The 23022-nt window shown below is 39.6% G+C and overlaps 1 protein-coding gene across 4 annotated transcripts in view; it reads right to left on the bottom strand.

Moving 5' to 3' along the window:
* Positions 1 to 23022, bottom strand: part of MCF2L (MCF.2 cell line derived transforming sequence like) — a 163591-nt gene that overhangs the window by 35608 nt on the left and 104961 nt on the right. For all 4 annotated transcript variants that reach the window (XM_026055314.1, XM_026055306.1, XM_026055321.1 and 1 more), the window contains one exon: positions 6062 to 6152. In XM_026055314.1, coding sequence (XP_025911099.1) covers positions 6062 to 6152 — 91 coding nt within the window. The remainder of the gene's footprint in view (positions 1 to 6061; positions 6153 to 23022) is intronic.

Raw genomic sequence — 23022 nt, forward strand, 5'->3', positions numbered from 1 at the left:
TTATGACTCTGTTTTCAGTGTTTAAGTGATTCTGTTCTCTTTTATGCATTAAAAATAATGTAATAAAAAAGAGAAATGACTGACCAAGAAAGGTAAATGCTTGCGCATATGATGTTCTCAAGACATCCAAACCAACAGACAAAACCATACAGCATCTCCAAATAACCTTTTAATTTAGTTTATCAATCACTGGAATTATTCATTTACAATAGTTAGAAAACTGATACAAATGTGACCATTCTAGCTTAATCACACTATTAACTTTTTGGTGTTGCTTTGAACACAAGCAAAAATGCCTCAGATGAGAAACATGTCTAGGGCTTGAAAGACGACCTTTTTTTTTTTTTCCTTCAAACTTAACCCATACAAATTGGCAAAGGTCATTTCAGTTTTCAGAACATGATGCAAAGAGCTAGCTAGAAACTAGGCTAGCAGAAAACTATATGTAACATAAAATAGCACCTTTCATGATTATGGAGCATTGGTTACTAAACACATTTCCCCCCCCCCCCATCATCCACTCGCTAAGTAACTCAACCTCTGTCTATAAACAAGGCCAAAGAACTCCAAGCTTGGATTACTGTAATTCACAGTTTCTCACCTTGGATGTAAAACCAATGATAAGACTCCAGATGGCACAGAAATGGGACTGCCTGGCTCCTGAAAGATTTAGGCTGGTATTAGCACTCCAGTCTCCTCACTGGCTTCCAGTTTCCTCCTCCTGCCAGCTTAAGGTCTTGGCCCCAAGCTTTAAAGAAGTTAATGGGCTAGGCCTCTGTTGCACTGAAGGCTTGCATTTTGATTTATGAAGAGCTAAGAAAAACACAGTCCTTTGGACAATGCAGTCCAAAACAGAAGGCATGAAAGCGGCACGCAAAGCATTCTCAGTCAAAGATGGCAAATCATGAAGCAAACTTCCACAGGAGGCTGGATGAAACCCAAGTCTTGTCACTTCTAGAAAGGGCTGCAAAGTTTAATAACTGGATAAAGCTTCCTCATGACCTGAATGACCTCCCTACCAACTGCTTTCTACAGATCAGTTGCCCACATATATGTTATTCCCTAAGCACCAAACATAAGAAAGTTTATTTTCTTTGGACTTTCAATATGAGGCTCACTGATGGCTATGAGTGAAACTCTTCATGATGCTGAGAGCATCTAAAAGGGCGAGCTTGCACTTCAGCCTTTACCCAAAGATGCGGGGTAACAAACAGAGACACAGACAATGTAATTATATAAGTTTCATTTTTCTTTTTAAAGAAGCCACACTGAAACTATGAACAGAGCAGTATGAAACACTAGAACACACTGATTAGTATGGTGCCTTGCTCCTACCCTGTGCATTGAATATTGCTTCCTTGGATCCGATAATGCGAGGAAGAGAAGAGTCATTTATGACGCCGGGATGGGGGGAAAGAAGATCTGTTTTGTCAGGTGTTTGTCATTCACCACTTTTCTCAGTTGGGACTATATGGAACGGTTTTACTGACCTCTGTGACTGCACCCTCACTCAGAAGTCCTGCCTTATTTCTACAACCCTACGCACTTGCTCAGCCAGGGGAGCAGAATGAGTTCGTTAGGTCATTAACTCTTTGCCTGCCAGCACGACTGCAAGGTCTGCTGTGTCTCCATACTTTCAGCAAGGCATTTAACTGAAAATGGGACATTTTAATACAAATTTATGCTGAAGAATCTTGAACCAAACCTTAGCAGCTGACAAGAAAAAAAACTACCACATTTTCACAGAATCACAGAATCGCTGAGGTTGGAAGGGACCTCTGGAGATCATCTAGTCCAACCCCCCTGCTCAAGCAGGGTCACCTAGAGCATATTGCACAGGATTGCATCCAGGCGCGTTTTGAATATCTCCAGAGAAGGAGACTCCACAACCTCTCTGGGCAACCTGTTCCAGTGCGCTGTCACCCTCACAGTGAAAAAGTATTTCCTCATGTTCAGATGGAATTGTCTGTGTTTCCGTTTGTGCCTGTTGCCTTGCGTCCTGTCTCTCGGCACCACTGAAAAGAGTCTGGCCCCATCCTCTTGACACCCTCCCTTCAGATAGTTGTACACGTTGATAAGATCCCCTCTCAGCCTTCTCTTCTCTAGGCTAAACAGGCCCAGCTCTCTCAGCCTTTCCTCATAAGAGAGATGTTCCAGTCCCCTAATCATCTTTGTAGCCCTTCGCTAGACTTGCTCCAGTAGCGCCACATCCCTCTTGTACGGGGGAGCCCAGAACTGGGCACGGTACTCCAGATGCGGCCTCACCAGGGCTGAGGAGAGGGGGAGRATCACCTCCCTCGACCTGCTGGCAACACTCTTCCTGATGCACCCCAGGATACCAYTGGCCTTCTTGGCCACRAGGGCACRTTGCTGCCTCATGCTTAACTTGGTGTCCACCAGCACTCCCAGGTCCTTCTCCGCAGAGCTGCTTTCCAGCAGGTCAACCCCCAACCTGTACTGGTGCATGGGGTTATTCCTCCSYAGGTGCAGGAACCTGCACTTGCCTTTGTTGAACTTCAKGAGGTTCCTCTCTGCCCACCTCTCCAGCCTGTCCAGGTCYCTCTGAATGGCAGCACAGCCYTCTGGBGTATCAGCCACTCCTCCCAGTTTGCTATCATCAGCAAACTTGCTGAGGGTGCACTCTGTCCCTTCATCCAGGTCATTGATGAAGAAGCTGAACAAGACTGGAGCCAGTACTGACCCCTGGGGGACTGACTTCCCCAGTAGGCAAAATTTCTCATAGAGACCTAAGGGTAAGATGAACTCTGTCCAACTTATAGCCATTTGAAAGCTACGCTTTTCATAGAGTCAACAGTATCTCCAGAAGGTTATCCATCCCACCTATATTAGATAGGATGATTCACCCTCCAAATACGTGCCTCTTGACTGTTGTAGGCGAACAAACTCTTTTTGGGGTACCTAAATCAAGAAAATAAAAATACATCTTATTTGTGGTGTCTTGTGAGCCAGAGTCAGCACACTTGCAGGGGCAAAGGACAACCTCTTGGGCATCCTCCCTTTGCTACTTTGTCAACTAGGATACAACAACAGCAAAGCCTGCATGCTTGCCACAATCTCTCTCCTTGTCACATTTCAGGAGAAGCGAGGCCTTTTTTCAGCTTAACACCTCTGTTGCTGGTTTCAGTTCTGCTGTTGCTACATGTTCTTCAACAGCAGTTACCCAGACCAATGGTACAGCACTGGCCTTCCACTACTGCTGCTAAAGTAGCTTCAGATGGTCTTCATAGTCTTAGTAGACTCTACATGAATCAACATGAAAGAGATCAGCGCTTCACTGCTCATTTTCTGTCACAAAAAAAGAAATTAATCCTTTCATCCATTACAGCTAGCAACAAGAAAGGAAAAATGAGGGCTAGAAAATTTTCATAAAATGTTTTCCACATTAATTTCAATTTGAAACAAACAAACAAAAAAATTCCTTTGTTCACTTTGTTTCAAAATGCATTTCCAGCATGCACTAAAACAAACCAAATGTTTATATGCAAAGAGTCTTGAAAAGAAAAGGAAAAAAAAAGTATGAATTTCTGGTTAGCTGCTGCTTAATGCTCACAGATATATTTCCTACAGTTGTCAGGATATTACTGTTTGGCAGATGCTCCAGCCAGGATATTAGCGTCGGGCAGTGCTCCAGCCAGAGCACCTTGTGCTGGCATCTCTGATTTCACAAATCAAAAGTGTCTACCAGCTCAAGGTGATTGATTACAGAACATCAAAAAAGACTGCAGGGTACATGTTGCAGGAACTAATGCAAATGAGCCAAAAGCCAAAACTCTCTTCTCAAATAATGCAAGAATAATATCCTCACATATAGCAATAAGTTTAAGCAATACAAAGCTGTTAAAGATACCAAGCTTTCAGACAAAGTTCATTCTGAACAGTCCAAGTGACACTTAGATACTTGATCATCAACAAAAAGATGCAGAATCTGACAGTTCGGGAAACAAAACAAGTTAAGCCTCTAGTTACCCTTGAGCCATTTAAAATCTTTGTCTGTCAGCAGAACCCAGATGAATCCCCAGGACTTTGGCACAAGATACATACTGTTTGTGTTTGGGTTTGATTTTTTAAGGAACAGACAGCAAAAATCTAAACTTTTAGAGTTCCCTTAGAGCAAATATTACATGAAAGAAATAGTAGACAAGGATTTGTCACTTTATCCTTTGTTGGAAAGGGCACAAGGGTAGCATCTTCAAGCATTCAGGTCTGACCTGACTCCTGCTGAAGCCCACCAGGAGTACTGCCACATGCTGCCATGGCAGCATCAGAAAGCCAGAGCTGAGTGAGTTCAGGGAAAGAAACATAAGAAAGATCATGCCTCTAGCAGATAATACTTCAGCTAGGAAGCACGATTTCTCTTTTAAATAAAGCTCTCAGAAGAAAAAGAAAGGAAAGGGGGGGGGGAAGAAAAAAGAAAAAAAAAACAACCAACAACAGCGCTGCAACCTTCAGTGCTCTCTACATTTAAGACTTAACACACTTCCAGGCAGAGACTCCAGGCATCAACATAATCACTACAATCATAGACCTGTTATCATAGGAAATAGATGATCAGGTTCTGTATATTGTGGTTCTAGGCAAAATAATGCACACTGGAGTAGAGTTACTGTAAGCATTAATACTACGGTTCTAAGCACCAAGACAAGCAAGTGCCCAACATATTTGTAGTTGCCTGCCATAGTCTCACCCTAAATATGTAAATAAAAGCAGTCACCTACAGAATAATTATATGTTGTTGAATAGAAAATACAGCATTGAATTTTGAAAGAGATTCACAAACTCCACAGAAATAACTATTTCCTTCATCAACCCAGACTATGCTGCACTTGATTTCCACAACTGAAACCTTCTCAATCCTGCACCTCAAAATTTTCAAATGAGCTTCAAAATCAGATTTTAGTAGTATTTCTTTATATTTTCAATTTTTAACTTTCATAAAATTCTTCATTGYGGAAAATGCATTGGGGGAATATTGTATCATCATTATATATTCATTCAGGAAAAGTCGTATTGTGACAGTTATGTTGTACCTCTAAATAAATACACTTTAACATATGATAGACAAACAGTTCTTGGATTAAAATGGGGTTACACAAAAGTGACAAAAATCAAAATTTACAATTTTGATTTGTCTTTTACTTTACAGAAATAAAATTTTCAGGGATGAAAAATTAAAGAAAAGATGCTTACAGGTCTGTTTTTCAGCACTGACTGAAAAGATTATAAATACTAATAATTCAAGTCAGGATAACGAGAAGAAAGAAAAATCAAGCAAACAACATAGCTTAAACAATATAGCTTGAAGCATGTCTTGAAAACACATGAATCTGTCTCTTCCTACTTGTATGAGTCGGGGGAGAAGCAATTCTTTAAAAATTTACTCTTAAAAACAGTAACTAAAGAGGAGACTGAATTTAACAGTGTGTGTTGAAATTGCTTACAATAGGCATGTAAAATTTTCTTGGTTAAAGGCAACCTTTGTTTTCATTCAAACACTACAGGAGTTTTCACACTTGAATGCCTTTCACAAGTGGTACACTTTGAGGAGTCAGTTCCATGAGCGCACTATTTAAAAAGTAGATGATAATGTAAAGTCTGTTACTTTCAGTACAAACTGTTTTAAAGTCAGCACCCTAAACCTCAAATCTTTCTAAAAAGGAAAACTGACTTGAATAGTGAAAAGTGGTTCCCGAGCTCTGTGAGACACAGGCCGCCGGTACAAAGAACAGGTCCCACCTGGAAGGGTGGCACAGCGTGCACACATATTCCCAGTGCCTTCTTGGGCTGATGTTCTCAGCTGTATGAAAAGCATATTATAGACACATGGGCTGATGTTCCACAAGCTGTATGAAAAGCATATTATAGACACATGATGACAGGTCCCAGTTGGTTGAGACCTGAAAAAACTACTAGATACTATTTAGGGTCACATATAACCTAATATTTTGTTGAAGAAAGAAGGTGTTTTCTATATTTTTATTTATAGGAAAAAGGTTTGGTATGAAAAGATCCTTTTAAGATTTTAATTTAAAACAGTACTCACTGCTATCCGCAGTATAGAAGCTTTCACAGAGGTCCATTTGTCCTGTCTGCGATCTATGACAAGAATAAATCCAATTCCAGCATCTCGTAAACTAAGTTTGGAGGAGAAAAAAAAAGGGGGGGGGGAAAAGAGAGAAAGTTTAGTTAAATGTATAGGTAAAACTGTTCTGGTTCTCTCACTCAAAAAAGCATAGTTTGGACATAAAAAAAAAAAAGTAGCTTGACCTTTTTGAGCAGACTCTTCATTATTTAGGATGTTTACATGAACATATGCTATTCACATTAGAAAGATGCAGCAATCCCAAATATATTCCACAGAGCTTCAAACCATATTCAAATCATGAACTGTTCTTATCCACAAAAGGCAGGTTTTTTTACATTTCCTGTACAGAGATTATTTCAGAAGAAAATAAAACCCATTGATTCTCCACAGTTTTGGTGCTGATACAATCCATTTTTCACGCTGTTTTCAATAGTATAAATCCAGGATAAAAAACCAGTCATTTTCCTTTTGCATCTGCTTTTAGCCTTCTTTTTGGATCATCTTCCTCCCTGCTAATGTCTAAAACTCCTTAAAAATGCAAGTCCTTATGAGCATTAGATGATGTTGACCTATGCATCTGAAATTCTCATACCCTTCCTGGTTACAAATTTGTCCGCAGGTATATTTTTACTTTTACCAAAACAAATATCCCTATGGCATTTAAAAATTCAAAGTCACAGATGAGAAAAATGAGGTAAGATGCACTTCTCTGGAACGGAAACATCTGTGACAGCGATCGCACTCAAATCCTTGTGAGAAGATGACCTTTCTTTTTCTGCTGCGTTCAGCTGCATGTGCTACAAAGGGGAGATCTGCTCCTGTTTTCTAATTTGGCCTCCAAGCCAATTGGTGTAATGCCAGCAGCGGACTGGCCCGGCCAATCGCAAGCAAAATGAAAATGACAGGCCAATACCAGGCAGAGAGAGGTGAATTTGTTATTTTCTTGTATATCTGCTAATATTTGTGTGTGCACTATACTCTCATTCCAGTTAATAATTGGGGGGGGGGGGAAGCCATGCAAACTTAGTGCAGGGCCTACAGTCTGTACTGTGCAACATTCATGGAAGTATTATGTATTATTTTGTTATCATCATACTTGAAACAAAACCAACACAGAATGTTAGGATTCCTTATTCAAGACTGAATCGTATGAGAATACAAGCTTTGATTTATAATAAGATTACATTGATAACATAACAATAACAGGATATCAAGCAGGATGAAGATGACAGGTATCCAGATGTAGCATCTCAAGCTAATCTTCAAAATTGGAAATTTTAACATGATCCCCTCTCCTTTATGCACTGTAAATCCGTCAAAGGTATAGACTAAATATTTAGGGGGAACAAAAACATTCAGAAAAAAAACACAAAGAAGCAAATGCTTTCAAAAAAAGCTAAGCAGTTATTTTAACATAGGAAAATTTTAGAAGCTACTCCTCACTGCCCACATTCAATGTGTGTTACTTAACTCTTGCCTCTGGGTAGGATAAAAATGATAAACAGCATCTGAGTACTTGACTTATAAACCCAAATAACCCCAGCAAACAAATGGGTTTTTACATTAGGAATATGCTTAGTAAATCAGTGAAACCTACTGTAGTGCTAAAGCTCTCCTTCTTCCTTCTCTTTCTTTTTTTGAAAGGCACAAGGAGGAGAGAGATCCAGGTTGCTTTTCAGTATCTTTACGATTCCCATTAAATGTTTCCACCATTTTAACCCGTTGTCACTGAGCAAAATAAAATGCTAATCACAACCATGACCCAAAATAACCAGGTAACAAAACGAACTCCTTGGGCCACACAGCCCTACATGGACGAATGAAATCAAAAAGGTGCTAAAACTGTTCCCACAATAGTTCATGTGGGTTTGGGAGAGTTTTAAGACTCTCAAAGCGCTATTCCACATGCTCAATAGAAGCCCATGGGAGCCCTGAAATTTCTGCATAATTCCTCAGTGCAAAGCATGATCTCAGATCCAACAGAGTATCCAAATATTTGTAAGATATTTCCAGAATCTACCAACAACCTGCACAACAGGAATAAAACTAAAGCCTCTGACAGAACATCAATAAGATTTCTTTTCAAGGCAAAGCAGCACACTTCAAACCATACACTCTCTCTTAATATAGATTGCTTAAAAAAAAAAAAAAAAAGTGCTCTATTCTGAACCTGTCACTGAGTTTTGTATGCCACTCAACAAAACATAATCCATTAATAGCAGGGCTTAAGTCAACATTTGAAACCTATTTTGGCACCCCACTACCATTGTCAGATCATACAGAATGAGACGAAAGACTGGAAAGCATGAAAAGAAAAAAAGTGAAATAACTGCAACTTGTTACCAGAAAATATTAGAAAAGTAATGGTTCCTTTCACGTGTCAAACTGCTCCTAAGTTTAGGATTGTTACTTAAGATACTCTTGACAAGAGATATCTTGAAAACAGCATCTTGTTTCAAAGCACTGGCTACCAAATCTGGGATCCAGATCCTGCAAGTGGTAGGCAGAGAGCGACAAACAGAACTAAGAYGTCCCGTACAACAAGGTTGAGACCATTATGAAGGTGGCAAAGTCACATATTCAAGAACCAGCATATACTGGACGGAGGTCTGTCTGCTAGCACAGCCTTACTCCACCCCCTCTCTCTTCCCTGCCACACACACCTTCATACATAGCTACAAACTGATGTGCAAGACCCTCCTCTTTCAGTGCACAGGATGAATGGTGATCTGGTAACAAGCAGGTATTCAATATTTCTTTGCCTCCTGATTGAACTGTGGGTGCCACTAGTCCCTCTTTACCTCAGCCATATTCATTACATCCTATTCAAGTACTCATTTCCTCTTTTTCCCCCCCACCCCCTTCCTTGCTGTATTTGCTCAAGAGTCTTGATTTTGGCTTCCATAATCTGTGTCTCAGGAGAAGCATGCTCTGATGGACACAGCCTGTTCCCTCTCATCAGGCTTCACCTCATGCCTTGTTCCGGTTGTGTTGTACGCAGCTCTCATCAGCCTAGCCCAGGTCATCTAATTTATCCATCTCACTCTCCAATAAACACGTCATCACGACCCTCATTTGTCTCCCATTCATCACTTGAACCATTCTCATGCCTTGCTGTCTTGTCCCAAGCATAGCTCAGAAACTGTCAGCATTTTTTTTTTTAAATGCTACCAGGACCAGTGACCAAATCAGTTCTCATGCCTCCCCTTCCTGAATATCCCAGTCCCCTCATCATCCAACCTGAGCCTCCCTTAGCCTATGCTCCACTCAATCTTTCAGTATTTTCCCTCAGGCAGAAACTTCCCTTGGCTGTGGTCCTGCCTGCCAGTTGTCTTGGGCAGCWTGCCCGCGCTGCCTGCTATCAACAGGAGACACCTGTGCCCCATGAGACAGCCTTGTACTCACAGCTCTGGTAGCTCACCTAGGTCTAGAGTGGCTCACCTTGCAACCATAAAGCAGCCTCTCCTCAGGCCTTGGATGATACATGTGTAGCAGGACAGTTTTAACCACAGACTCAAGTAGCTACTGAGCATCTGTGACCTGAGATTTAGACAGATTTTTGCTCAAGAAATTTCCTTGACACAAAGGCCATCATTCTTATAAATGTCAAGTCCCTGAGTCCTTGACCAAAGGACGGAGACACTKGAGCTTCTCAAACAAAGGGCTGTTTGAATGTCTGAAATGCACAATGGATTGTCCCTAGCCTCTTGGGAACGACTCAGCTATTTTAGTCAAACACTAAAACAAAAACTCAGGTGGGATACTATGAATGGAAATAAAATTTGGCAGAGTTGTAAATGACTGGAAATTGAACCTTATGGTGAGGAACAGCAGACAACCTTAACAGAAGCACCTGCCTATTAAGGTTTTTTGACGTTTCTCTTACAACTTCTGATTATTATTATTATTATTATTTTTTAAATACAGAAGCTTGTATCCAGTGTACTTTCTGAAAGATAATTTACAAGCTTGTAATTCAAATTTAATATTTCCTTCCTGTCTCACTCCTAACACAAAAAAATACATCATGGGATAAATTCGGTTCTTCTGTTTATTCCCAAGCACAAAGAACAGAACATTTTTAGACAGGCAGAGAAACCATCCATGTTCTGCAGGGAATATGTCTGGCAGACTTACAAAGGCCAGGTCAGAAAGGTAGAAAGAAGGGGAAGGGGAATAGGGGCCACAGAGGAAAGACAACGGGAGAAAATACAACAGAAGGTGGACTATCTGCTCAGTCCCCTTCTGCATTAAGGGACTATTGTAATACTGGTAGGAGAGGGTGGGAGAGAGAGGTTAAAGAACCTTCCCAACAAGCACTGACTTCTCAAGTGTAGAGCAATAACTGAGTTTTCCTCTTAGTGACTCCTCAGCTTTAGATTATGGTGACATCTCTCTTCTTTGTCTCATTTGCAAGACTTATGATCTCATGTACCCGGGGGAAAGGGTGGGAAAGCTTACAGAACATAGGACTGCGGAAAGAAACTTCCCTCTGGAGTGTGTGGAAGCAATTACATAGTCATCATCTGAAAGATCCTTGCATTTCTCCAAAGTATGGGTGGTGACAACTGCTACACAATTAAGTTCCTTTTGCTTTTAAACTGTTGGATGAAAAATGCTTGCATACATTGCTTTCTACTACAAACAAAATAAATCTTCATGTTTGCCACAGCAGATTGATAATGTCAAGCTTTTGGATGTCTGAAATTCAGGGCAGCATTTTTGGCTAAATAACTTGTGCTTAATAAAAACTGAATTTCTTTCTTGAAGTTTCATTATTAAACAGTAGATTTATGTTATACTCAAGATTGTTCCCTACCTTAACTAACTCTGCCTGTACATTCAAATTAACTAGAAACTCTTGCTTTCAACAGCTGAAGTTGTTTTGACAATAGGACTTCAATAGTATTCAATGAGGAACCAGCGCATTGACCAGAGCACGAAGGTAACATCAGCAGCAACCTGCAGGAAAGTTACTGCATTATAAAGTTGCTGAAGCTGTCTTTAGATCCCTAATGCCACCCACTTTTACAGCTCACTCACCCACTATAGCTCATGGCTGATATACTCACACTGCTGTGAGAGATGTGGGGTCTTGGACTGCATGCAAATTCTGGCTGTTTTTCTGGCATACAACAGGCAGGCTTAATGTAGGAAGTACCATGGAGCTGACCCATCTGCCCAGCATTAGCTATACTACTGTACCACAAATCACAAATATACATGACAGATGTGGCAGATGATCTTAGGAATGATATTGCCCATACAGCAGTTAAGTTTGTGGTTGGGCATGCCACAGGGGTTGGGTGGATCAGCTGTTTCTGAAGCCTTCTAAAAATTTAATGTCAAAGGTAGACTTGCATACAGCGCAGAATAAAGTTTGAGCTCAAATAGGTTCAGCATACAAATGAAGACATCCCAGTAACCTGAGAACTGGGGAAATGAACACTTTGAACAAAACACGTTCCCATCATGCCCCCATTGATAAAAATGCTTCCAGCAGTTATCACTTTGAAGTCAGAAATCATCCTATATTCAGTCATCAGAAGACAAGTTAAAGTAATCAAGAACAGCATCCTGCATTACTTGGCTTTGGAATGGGCTATTGGAAACCAGACAATAACTAGCAAGGTTATTGTTTCTCAAGAGAAACTTTGCATCCTACACCAAAGGGCATTTCAACTGATTGAACCTGAGTCACTTCAAAGATCACTTCTCCATCGCTCCCACTGTTGCCAAAAATGCCTTTCTTCCAAGATGAGTGTGGGGGAAGACAACTCTTTCTTACTTATAAATGTTTCAGATATAAAAATGAACCCATTAATGCCTTTGGCAATGAATGAAAGCAGAAAAAAGCACATCTTATTAGCCTCTATATGCTTTAGAAGACATATGGTGAAGAACATGGTATTAATAAAGCAAGATAGAAATCCTCACTACAGCAACTATGAAAAGAAATAATTCAGCTAAGCCCTGTGGTGCCAAATGGACTAAGATCCTTTTCACATTACCAGTTTTATACGGGCCTCCCAGCAAAGAAAAGGGCAGCAACAGTTCACCTGCCATAGCCGTGCCCACATCTCCCCTCCTTGCATCCCTTATGTAGGCTGACCAAGGATAACTCATTCACTAGGTAAGTTCTAGAGGATGCAATTTTTCCTATAGCAGAATTTAATGGTTTACAGATTTAACAAAGAAAAAAGTTAAAATTTAATTGTAAGATTAAACAAGATCCAGTACCCAGACACAATTAGATCTACAGCAGTTTCACTTTCCTATATTTCTTGATTGCTTATTATCCTAAAGGCTACTTTAAGTAGTTTCAAAACTGGCCAATTTATCCACTTAATTCCAATACCAAATCCACCAACTGGGTATTTAAAATCAAAACAAAAACAAACCCCAGATTTGCTACTTTTTCCTCATTTTGAAAGGTGTTTTACTTATGAAACTCTTTCAAAAAATATTTATACTTGATTGGATCTTTGAGTATTTTGATATTATGACAGCTTCTTTCTCTCCATCCAATATGAGACAAAGATTGAAGATCTCAACCTCAAAAATCACTATCTTTAAGGAGAATAAAATGGTCTTGCGTTTTCTTGAGTAAATGATGGAAATAAGAGGATATTCCATGCTCCACAAAGCTCTGATTTGAAAGCTTCAGATATCACAGGCTTTTACAGCTACATAATTCCCAGCTGCAGAAGGCCCATGATGGGAGCAATTTAAAGCAGGCACTGAAGGAAGACTATAAATCAGATATTGTTTGAGCTTTATATTGAACAATGAACTTTCTAGTTTCAGCTAGATTTAACTGCTAAGGGAGCTTGTAGGTTTTAACGCAGTATCTGCGCTGCATAGTGTTTTGTAACACTGCTGATAGTTGAGACCTTACTCACGTATTTTCTAAAAACTTGTAATTAAAGTATTACTTAAAAGGGTTCATTTGAAGAATACCCTGGAACATAAAAATAGTTTCAATTTGACATTTTATAATCCTTTATAACACCAATATTACACATGATATGCCAAATTCGCTATATAATCAAAATCACAAATCAAAATGACTCACACCTAACACAAAAGTTGGAAGCGTTTTGACAGATGGAAAGCGTTACTTTCCAACTAAATATATTTGCTATAAACTAGCACACTTTAAAACTGCATCTGCTATTTTAATGATAGAGGTTTGCATAAGTATCAAAATATCGGTGGCAAAGAAACAATCCTCCAAAAAAACCACATAGGATGAAAATATTTTCCCAAAGATGGCTGCAGATAAAATTGCATGATGTCTCGATGACATTTAATTGGTTAGATAGAAAATAGCAGTTTAGTGCCAAAGATGTGTATGGATGACTAGTCGAGGGCAATGAAAATCGCACAGATCCGAGAACAGAATTGTTCTTAACAGGCATAACATTTAGGAACATAACATTTATGAACACCCAGGTAAAACTCTCCAGCTATCTAGCAGGCCCCCAGAGCTCTTAAAGCAAACTGGCATGACATTTCAGTCCGATTCAAACTGCGAACCTCACATCTCAGCCTGGATTCCCCCAAGAATCACTCTCAGTTGAGGTGTCTAACTAGACTATCAGACATCAGTTCTTATTCCAGCAACGTTTATGAGATAAATCTATGCAAGAGCAGCCTCTAGCGGTCTCTCCAAAAAAATCACTGAATGCCAAGTATAAATGATTTATATAAAACTCCTGGCAGTAACAGTTGCATTTCACCCAGCACAGCTAATGTCACAACGCCCTGCAACAGGAACACGTAAGGAAGCCTTATGTGTAAGGAAGGATGCAGCATTTCTCATTGATTTTTATGTTTAAAATCTGATGTAAAAAACACTGCTTTCCCTTCCCAGAGTACAAGTAAATCAGTATGGATAGAACAGCACGCACACTATACTACCCTCATTTTCTTTCTACACTGGAATCCTGTGAATAGATGAATTTTTAAATGTGCATGCAAAAAACCCCAGCATTTCCACCTTATCATTACTTTGGTTTTGATAGTTACTCCCTTCCCTTCAGGGAAAGAGATGAAACCGCAGGGGAAAAGCAGCAAATCTGAGCTTTCATGTTGGAGCTGAACCTGTTTAAGGTTCTCATGATTAGATAAGGCTCAGATAAGAAATGTTACCTGTTTCCCCTCCTTCCCCTACGCGCTGTTTTCTTCTTCCATCTCCTCATTCCAGTTGACTGTCCTTAATCTTATTCAGAGCGTACCACTGATGAAAACCTTATCTGCTCCATCTCCTATTACGCTTACTTTTGGTCTCAGCTGTCATGAGTTCATGCTCCAAGTACTTCTGAAAAACACATGCTGTATTTCAGCTCTCTCAGAATTGGGGAACTGGGGAATCATCAGATACTCTAAACTGATTCCAGCAGATGTGCAGTACATAGAAAGAGAAGAATTTAGATGAATGATGGGTTGTGAAGTGGCATAAATGAAAAAAAGTGACAGGCAAATGGTTATAATTTGCTCATGAGACAGAAGGGACAAGCAGAATCACAGAGCTCGGAAAAACACCTCAGTGAAAATACTTTCAGAAAATAGATTATAAGCATAGACAAGACAGTTACACATGAGATTGTGTCAATGGCAAGACATTTTTAAAGTCCAGATAAACAGGAGACAAAAATAACGAAAGCAACTGCAAAGAGCTTTGTCTAAGGAGCTGATAAAAGTTTAAAACTTTGGAAGTCTTATCCAAACTTCACAGGCTCTCCTAAAAGAACCATGGCCCAGAGCGCCACCTGTGGTTAAGCCACTCCAATCCCCTTTCCGGTTCTGAAAAATCCTTCAGTCACCACAGGACTGTGACAGYGACACTTCACTGCATCTGCCCCCAAAGCAAGAGCCTACATGGAAAATGGGCTACTGCTATCAGAGACATACTGTAGATGAGGCAAGTGACAACTCACTGATGACCAAGATGGCCACTCTTAAGCCTTGGTCTCAAAGGAAACTAAAGGTCTTTATCCTGCACAGCAGAATAGGCCCCTTGAAATTGCGGGATACAAGTCCAAATACAGTCACTTGAGGCACTTTTCTCTCATGCACTACTTTTTATGTTCTTTAGCCAAATTAGCAGTGTTGGTACACACTTCATTTGTTTTTGAGTATTTACACTGATTTATGCAGCATACACAGTCCCATTTCTCTTTTCCCTACCCACTCAGCTTCAGAGATGCTAGTATCAGTATCTTTTTTGACTAGTCACTATAGCTCTTCTCCATTATCTCCAATACTACTCTGTGTTCTCAGAACAGTCTAACTTTCAAGCCAATGGCTCCTTTAAAAAAAATAAATAAATAAATTACTGATTGGAGTACAGTAACACTGGCTATATTCCTATCATATATGCTGACATCCTTTCTGCTCTAAAAAGCTTATGCTGTAACAGGAAAGCTGAGGGAATGTAGCCAATGCTATAAATTAGAACTAAAGTGACCAGGCATCATCATCCAGCTGTGCTTGTACTACATACATTGATTTCCTTTCTGTGGTACCCATCAGCCTTTTTAATACGGTAACTTAGCAAGTTTTACCCCACTGAGGAACACCACAGACTAAAATCAGAATGGCTCAGATGAATTTCTACACATAAAAGAAGTAATCCTTAAATGAAAGTTACTGCTTAACCTACCCCCTTTTAGTGTGTGAAATTAATAGTAGTATTTTAAAGGAAAAGTTTTCATATTTAAGTTGAAAATTGAGTATAAATTCTTCAGGCCACATAGAATTTCAGCTTTTGTAAGAAGTGTTTGAAGAAAGACAACAATTCTGAGCACTCATTTAGGCTTAACTACAGATGGCTGAAGTAGGCCACATTATCCTTGAGGGACTGATAAGGATAAATAGGTCAGCAAAGTCAGAAGTGCTCAATGCTGGTTAAGCTTAAGTAAATATGAGCAACAGAAAGCCTACATGACCCTAGTTTTAGGATTAGGAAGTCAGACTCCATAAACACATTTTTCCAGCTATTGAGAATTATGATATTTGAAATCTATATATTTCCAGTACTCCTCAGGAACCATTCATGCCAAAGGATTGACACAACCTTATCTGGAATGCTGCGCATTGTGTTTTGGAAAGGTTAGTTCCTACTGAAATAGATGTAGAGAAGATTTACTTGGGAGAACAAGGGAACAAAAGCCTTCTGAGACAATCTATCTCATTTAAACAAGGAAGTCACTGTTGATGCATATATCAAGTACAGGAGAGCATACTGGTGCACAAAAGTTATCTAGACATATTAAACGGCAGAAGGTCTACTCAAGCTAAACAACAAGCAGGAATAAGCTGAAGTTTAATATAATGTTGCTATATCATTCAGGCAGTGTGGCACCTACATAACACATCCTACATTTTTTTTCCTCCAAAGCCTTTTCACTTTTCTGGTCAAAATCAGTATTTATGTCACTGCTCCTTAGGCAACCCCTATTAAAAGCTTGATTCAAGTTGTTTGTGTGTGTCTTATTTCCCCCCCCACACACACACATCCCTGCTTAATTAAACACACCATCAGTGAGGCTAACATTGAATACTCATAAATTGGCGTATCAACTCAAAGCATGTTACAGAAAGCCTTTTAGCATGGCCAGAGAAAATACAACCAAACATTTTAAAAACTTTAGGGAAAACAACATTTTAAGCTGTTATTTAATAAAGCCGCCTATCTCTGAAGTAAGCATGCTGAAGGACTTCATTACTTTGAAAATCATGCAGTCATTTGGGGCTGGTGGATGTACTTAAGAAAAAGGGAAGGTAAGTAATCTTGCTAAGCTTGACAGAGAGAGTAATGAAACACATTTGAAGTCCAGCTCCACTCCCCTTTTTCATCCTCAGCTGCCTATCTGTATCATTTATTAATGCCCCAGAGTCACAGGGAACATTCCACACTGTTTATAAGATCTGCAGAAATTGTATCACTTTTAAAAGATGCTTGAACTATAGGTGAAGCTGAGCACTTCGGTAATTTACCAAATCAATTTCCAGCAGTTTGGATTACAGTGAAGACTGCTTCCTGAAGGCAACGAACCAGCCTTAGCTTCAGCAACTCTTTTCAAAAGCGCAGAAGATATCAAAGACCTTAAAGCTGTACCTACAGGATCTGTAAACTCAGTGCTCAGCTTGTTAGCCCAGAAATTGCTCATCAAAGTGGCAGGAAGACAAACCAACCAACACCTCATCAATTACTCAGGATTAAAGGGTACTCAGGTTTTACTGGGCAGTGCATTATGAACTTAGTTTTCTTAAAATAGGAAAAAGAAGTATTAAGTCAGTCACCAAAAAAAAAAGACAGCCAGATTTAAGCGCTGAAAGAGTGAGTGGGATTTAAGAAATAGAAAGACTTTGCCTGTACAGGGATGAGCTTTAAAACAAGTTTAAGACATTCACAAGATGGACATCAAAACACATGTAAAATGCTTCAAACCCAGTAAAAATCGAGACAGTCTCAGTAATGTGTAGACCTTTGACCCAATCTCGTCAAACTACATATCTGACACAAAAACTTCAGAATACTGCTTAACTTTCAGATTCTTACTTTAAACATAAACCTTTGCATTCCTTTTCTGCTTACAGGAACACACAGCATTTACAACTGTTTGGCAGCTATGCTCTGAAAAAGGAAGGTCAGGCACAGCATGACACATTTTGCTAGAAGTCACGGGATGTTCTCATTGATGGGTCTGAGGGGCTGCCAAGGTAACAGCAGGATACAGGTTCCACATCTTTAGCCTGGATTGTAATCTGACAAAGAGGAGAGCATGGAAATGAAACAGCTGACAGAAGCAGGCACTGAAGCTGCAAAACTGTTGCTCAGCATGTCAGTGAGAGCTGTCAGGGTGTCTGCTTTTTGGCACATTTCACCTATTATGTGGTAATGTCCATCTCTGGTACCCTATAAAGTAGAAGTAGTTAACTCTTAGCTAGTGGAGGGCAGCTTATTCAGTTTGCAGATAAATAAGGTAACACATGCAGATGCTCTCCCACGCTGGCTCTTCACCTGGTCAGCTTGGATCCAGAAAGATTTATCAGCTCAGACACAGCATTACCCAAACATGGCTGCGCTCGCTTCTAGAGCACACTGGTGAGTCCAAGTTAGATTATGTTCTTCTGGTGCCTAGCTAAATCCACCTCTTCACACTTTGCTGCATTCAAGCTAATGGAGTCTTCTTGGATCCAAACACACTGGAAAGCTTAGCACAGACTTTTTTTTTCTCCCCCCCTTCAGTTTTCCAGGTAACCCCTGTCTCCTGTTATCCCAGAGGATGGAGAATGGGTGCAGTTAATAAAGAAGGGTTTACCTGAAGCTTGGTTTTAAAAGTTCTGATGTTATGTTTGCTATCAGAGACGAACACTTTCTGAGATTATCTGTTCTGTTGCATTGCTTGGACAGGATTTCTCCCTGATTTCAAACACCAGACGGTATCACAAACAATAGCATTTCTTAGAACACCACATGGTTTTCAAGAATTTATAAACCATCAGTATCCTAAAGAAGAGGACATTTTCCTGGACAGGAAACCGACAGGAACAGTTTTCAAAACAGGAAATAGCAGAACACGACAAGTTAACCTGAGATATGCTTAAGATCATGCTGTAGGACAGAAGCGTATTACAAAAAGAGACTTTACAAGGCTCATTTCTGAATACAAGTATAAAAGGCCTGTGTGTTACATTTAATAAGCAGCATAGGACTCAACTGGCTATCAAAAGTTGTTCTGAATTTTCTAATCCAGACTATTTCTCATTTCTCTTGAAAGGAACTTCCTGTTTAAAAGTCAGTATTACCCACGTAAAATTTTAATGTTCCAATCTCATGACCACAAGAATTTTATCTTGCTTTCTCTGTTCAGAAATGAACCTATAATATCAAAGAAATGCTTTAAAACCACACCCTTTTGTTCTCTCATACAGCATATTGTTATCTGATTGCATTAGAAAGTGCTAATTTACCAGAAACAAAACCATGACTGAATATTTGAGATATCCTGTCTTTTTTAAAAATGACTGCTGTTATCTATTAATTTTTTTTTTTTTTTACTAAGTCCTCACGTTACACCCACATTCTGTAAATTCATATTCCAATAAAGTGTACACACTGTTAATAAAACATGTTTATGTGACAGCTGTGGCGGATAGAAATAAATATATACAACACTTGCCTTCAGGGTGCATCACAGATCTTAAAAGTTTATTTACTAGGATAAAAAGAAAGAGGAATAAATACTTTCAAGCAGAAGAAAAAAGAGAGAGAACACTGAATGCCCTGAAATGACTTCTTAAGGGTACATTAGGCAGTTATTTCAGAAGCCTATTCCAGATCTAGATGAAATATTCCACTCTTTGTCTATCTGGGATGTAGAGGTACATCTCACAGATGCCTTTTCCCACTTTGCAGTAGGAATGACTGACCCTGTGCATGAAGGTCTTCAGATATTTATTTAACTATGAGATGAGACAACCTTGTCCTGTCTTACCTACTCTTCCTAGCCAGCTCAGCAGCAACAATCATAGGACTCACCCTGTGAAAATGAGCCGCAGCAGTGGACCTTCTTTTCTGCAGGCTCTACAGAACATTCCCATAGCTAGTCCGATTCCTAAAATGTCCTCAAAGCATCTCAAACAGATGCACAATTTTGACTCATTATTCTCTGTTGAAACCCAGTTTGCTACAAATACTTAACCCAGTTTGCTACAAATACTTTAAAGAGCCCAATATTTACAGACACTTAACTATATATGTGAATTTATTCAGCAACACCACTGATAAAAACTATTAATTTCTGTGGATGAATAATTATATGTAAAGTGTTTGTACAAATTCAACATTTTAGTTAAAATATTCTTCCTAGAAAGCATTGCCCTAAATACATTACAGAGTGCCATGGATTCCCTTTCTCTGATCTTGGGTAATATATGCACAAAGCCAGAAATTACTTGACTTAAGCAAAAACATTCTCAGTAAGAAAATCCCCACCTTTTAAATAAAATTTCATTTTGTACTGTAATAAAAAAATATCAGTAGCTGTTAAAAGGAAAAATCTGGTTCATAAGTGTTACATGTACACCTGTATAACCTTGCTCTCTATCAAAATAGCAGTTCTAAAAGGACTAGTTATCTTCTATTGTCTGTAGTTCTCATCTCAGTCCATCATTTTTTCCTGATGGAATAGTGATCTTTAAGTACACACGATGCATGATTTTTGTTCAACAATCCTGTACTGAATATTTCAAGATTATTACAGACCACACATTAGAAGTTGTGCTTTATCCAGCTAGCTATAGAATATGCATTGTTGCAATGCTAACAGTACCCACCAGAGGGAGATCATTCAGCTTTCTATTTAACAAAATACAGTTGCATCAAGGTTAGCAGAGTATCTTAAATTTAAAAGAATTGAGGTATTCCCCTTCCGCTATCTCCTTTCCTAACTTCCTCATGTATCTAGGCATTTACCTAGCAGTACAGATACCGATAGCTCAGCTAGTTGCATTATTCTAGTCCATGGGCATCTAAGTTGGTAACCTGTAACTTAGAATAGTCCTATTTCTAAACACCAGGTGCCCCATGAGACATTTAACTCTTCACGATTAAAGACCACTACAAAAGAAACAAGGGAAACTTTACACAGGAAAAGCTTGTGAAACCCACAGTGTTTAGACAGGACAAAACAGTAACACAAGAAGAAGGAACAAGGTCACGCTTACACCTGTAAAATCAGAGGGAAAAGTAAAGATAAGCTAAGAGGGTTTGGTTTTTCTCTTTTCACATAGAGTCCTAGGCCAGTCTTACTATCAAGACTTTTACTGGTACTTCTTGCACTTGGGATCAAAACTTTTGCACGCCTACTGATGCCAGCACTAAGATTTGCCATAATGGAAAGCATTTTATTGGGTAAACTAGACTGGAGAACACAGCAAGGTCCTTTCTTACAGAGCTCTTAGCAGAGTATGGGCAGTATGGTGTCGTTCCCACAAAATATCGTTTCCCTTACTGCATGACAGCAGGCAGGCAAATGATGCGTTTTGAGTTATCGCTGGCAACCCCTTGCTGCGATCAGGAATCCCGTGCAGGGCCAAGGGGCACAAGTAGCCTAGCACGCTCTCTGAGGAGCCGGTGTGGCTCCAGACACATCCGTGATCTACTGGGCTTTTCGTGGAAAAGCCTGATTCACCCTGAGTCAGTCAGAACAGCCAAAAGACAGAAGTTACGTATTTCATAAGCTAAATGATACTGATAAGGACAACATATTCCATGCATAAAAGCTCTGGGCTATTTTTATCCTTCCTGTAAATCTGTATACTGTAGGCCTCTTTAATAAACTCAGAAAATAAACAAATGATTAACTAACTGCCTCCACTTCTCCCAAAAGCAGTTTCCAAAGCATGCAAAACAGCCTTTAAAGTGTTAGCCCTTGAAAATGAACATAACAGCAAATCTCCTACCTTAGGACACCCTAACAGCATTAGAAAGAGCAAAATGGAAGGAAAATTACAATACTGCCCATCTTTGGGGAATATGCAGTCAACWATATCATTAGCAAAACATATTTTATACGGGGATGTATGCTGACACCTAGTTAGTGGCCTTTCTGCAGTTTGTTATTCCTATAAACCTACAAAGGGCTTATAAACTAAATTTTATATAGTATGCCTGTAACACCACTAGCGAAGGTGTCTGGGATGCCTTCAGTCCTTTGCAATTACAGCAGTACTCAGCCAAAAAAAGGTCCCGATTCTGTCAGTATTTTAAAAGTGGCTTTAACATTTTAATTTGAAATTAAAAAAAAAAAATCCAGTTATAACCTAAAATATTGTTATATTCCCTCTAGTTAATATCTTACTATTCATATCTAGCCAGCTGCTATCTCCCTAGTTTACACAGAACAGTATTCTCTTTCTAAAGAATTAGAAATTAAAGACACAAGAAAAAAAATATCGTACAAGAACAGCCAAACCGTAAGAAATGGCCACTTCTGGCTGAGAACACATAGGATAATTACTGGAGGGTAGGAGAAACAAAGAGGAAAAACCTCCAGCAAATCTGTTCCCAGATACTTAATTAGTAAAAAAAAAAATGCTCCTGCCAAACAACTCTGTTCCCACCCCTGCACCAGATGCTGTTTGCTCTGATGAGAATTTCTCACATAAACCCCATCCTGTGAAGAAGTTCAACGGGCCAGGATAAAGCGAACTGTCAAGGACTTTCAACAGGAGGGGCAGATGTGAATTTAGTATGTAATTATTTTTAATGACAGCATTTAAGAAAGACACTATCAAAGGAGGCTTAGCACCACACAGTTTAAACAACACAAGTATAAATGAAGAAAAAAGTTTCAGCGTTCCTCTCCCTGGTACTCTAGGAGTTCAAAAGCACAACTCGGACAGCACCTAGCAGTACCATGCTGCACATAACCAGTATAGTAGGTCCTACAACATAATTAAGAGGAGGAAAGCTGTTTACAGGGAAGACCAATATTTCTCGTGGTGTGCATACTGTGAACAAAAGTGTGCATGTGCATGAAGGAAACCCGTCACAGAATCACAGAATCGCTGAGGTTGGAAGGGACCTCTGGAGATCATCTAGTCCAACCCCCCTGCTCAAGCAGGGTCACCTAGAGCACATTGCACAGGATTGCATCCAGGCGCATTTTGAATATCTCCAGAGAAGGAGACTCCACAACCTCTCTGGGCAACCTGTTCCAGTGCTCTGTCACCCTCACAGTAGAGAAGTTTTTCCTCATGTTCAGATGGGACTTCCTGTGTTTCAGTTTGTGCCCATTGCCTCGCGTCCTGTCACTCGGCACCACTGAAAAGAGTCTGGCCCCATCCTCTCGACACCCTCCCTTCAGATAGTTGTACACGTTGATAAGATCCCCTCTCAGCCT

Source organism: Apteryx rowi, unplaced genomic scaffold (assembly GCF_003343035.1).
Source record: "Apteryx rowi isolate R43461 unplaced genomic scaffold, aptRow1 scaffold_123, whole genome shotgun sequence".
In the NCBI taxonomy this organism is placed as follows: domain Eukaryota; kingdom Metazoa; phylum Chordata; class Aves; order Apterygiformes; family Apterygidae; genus Apteryx; species Apteryx rowi.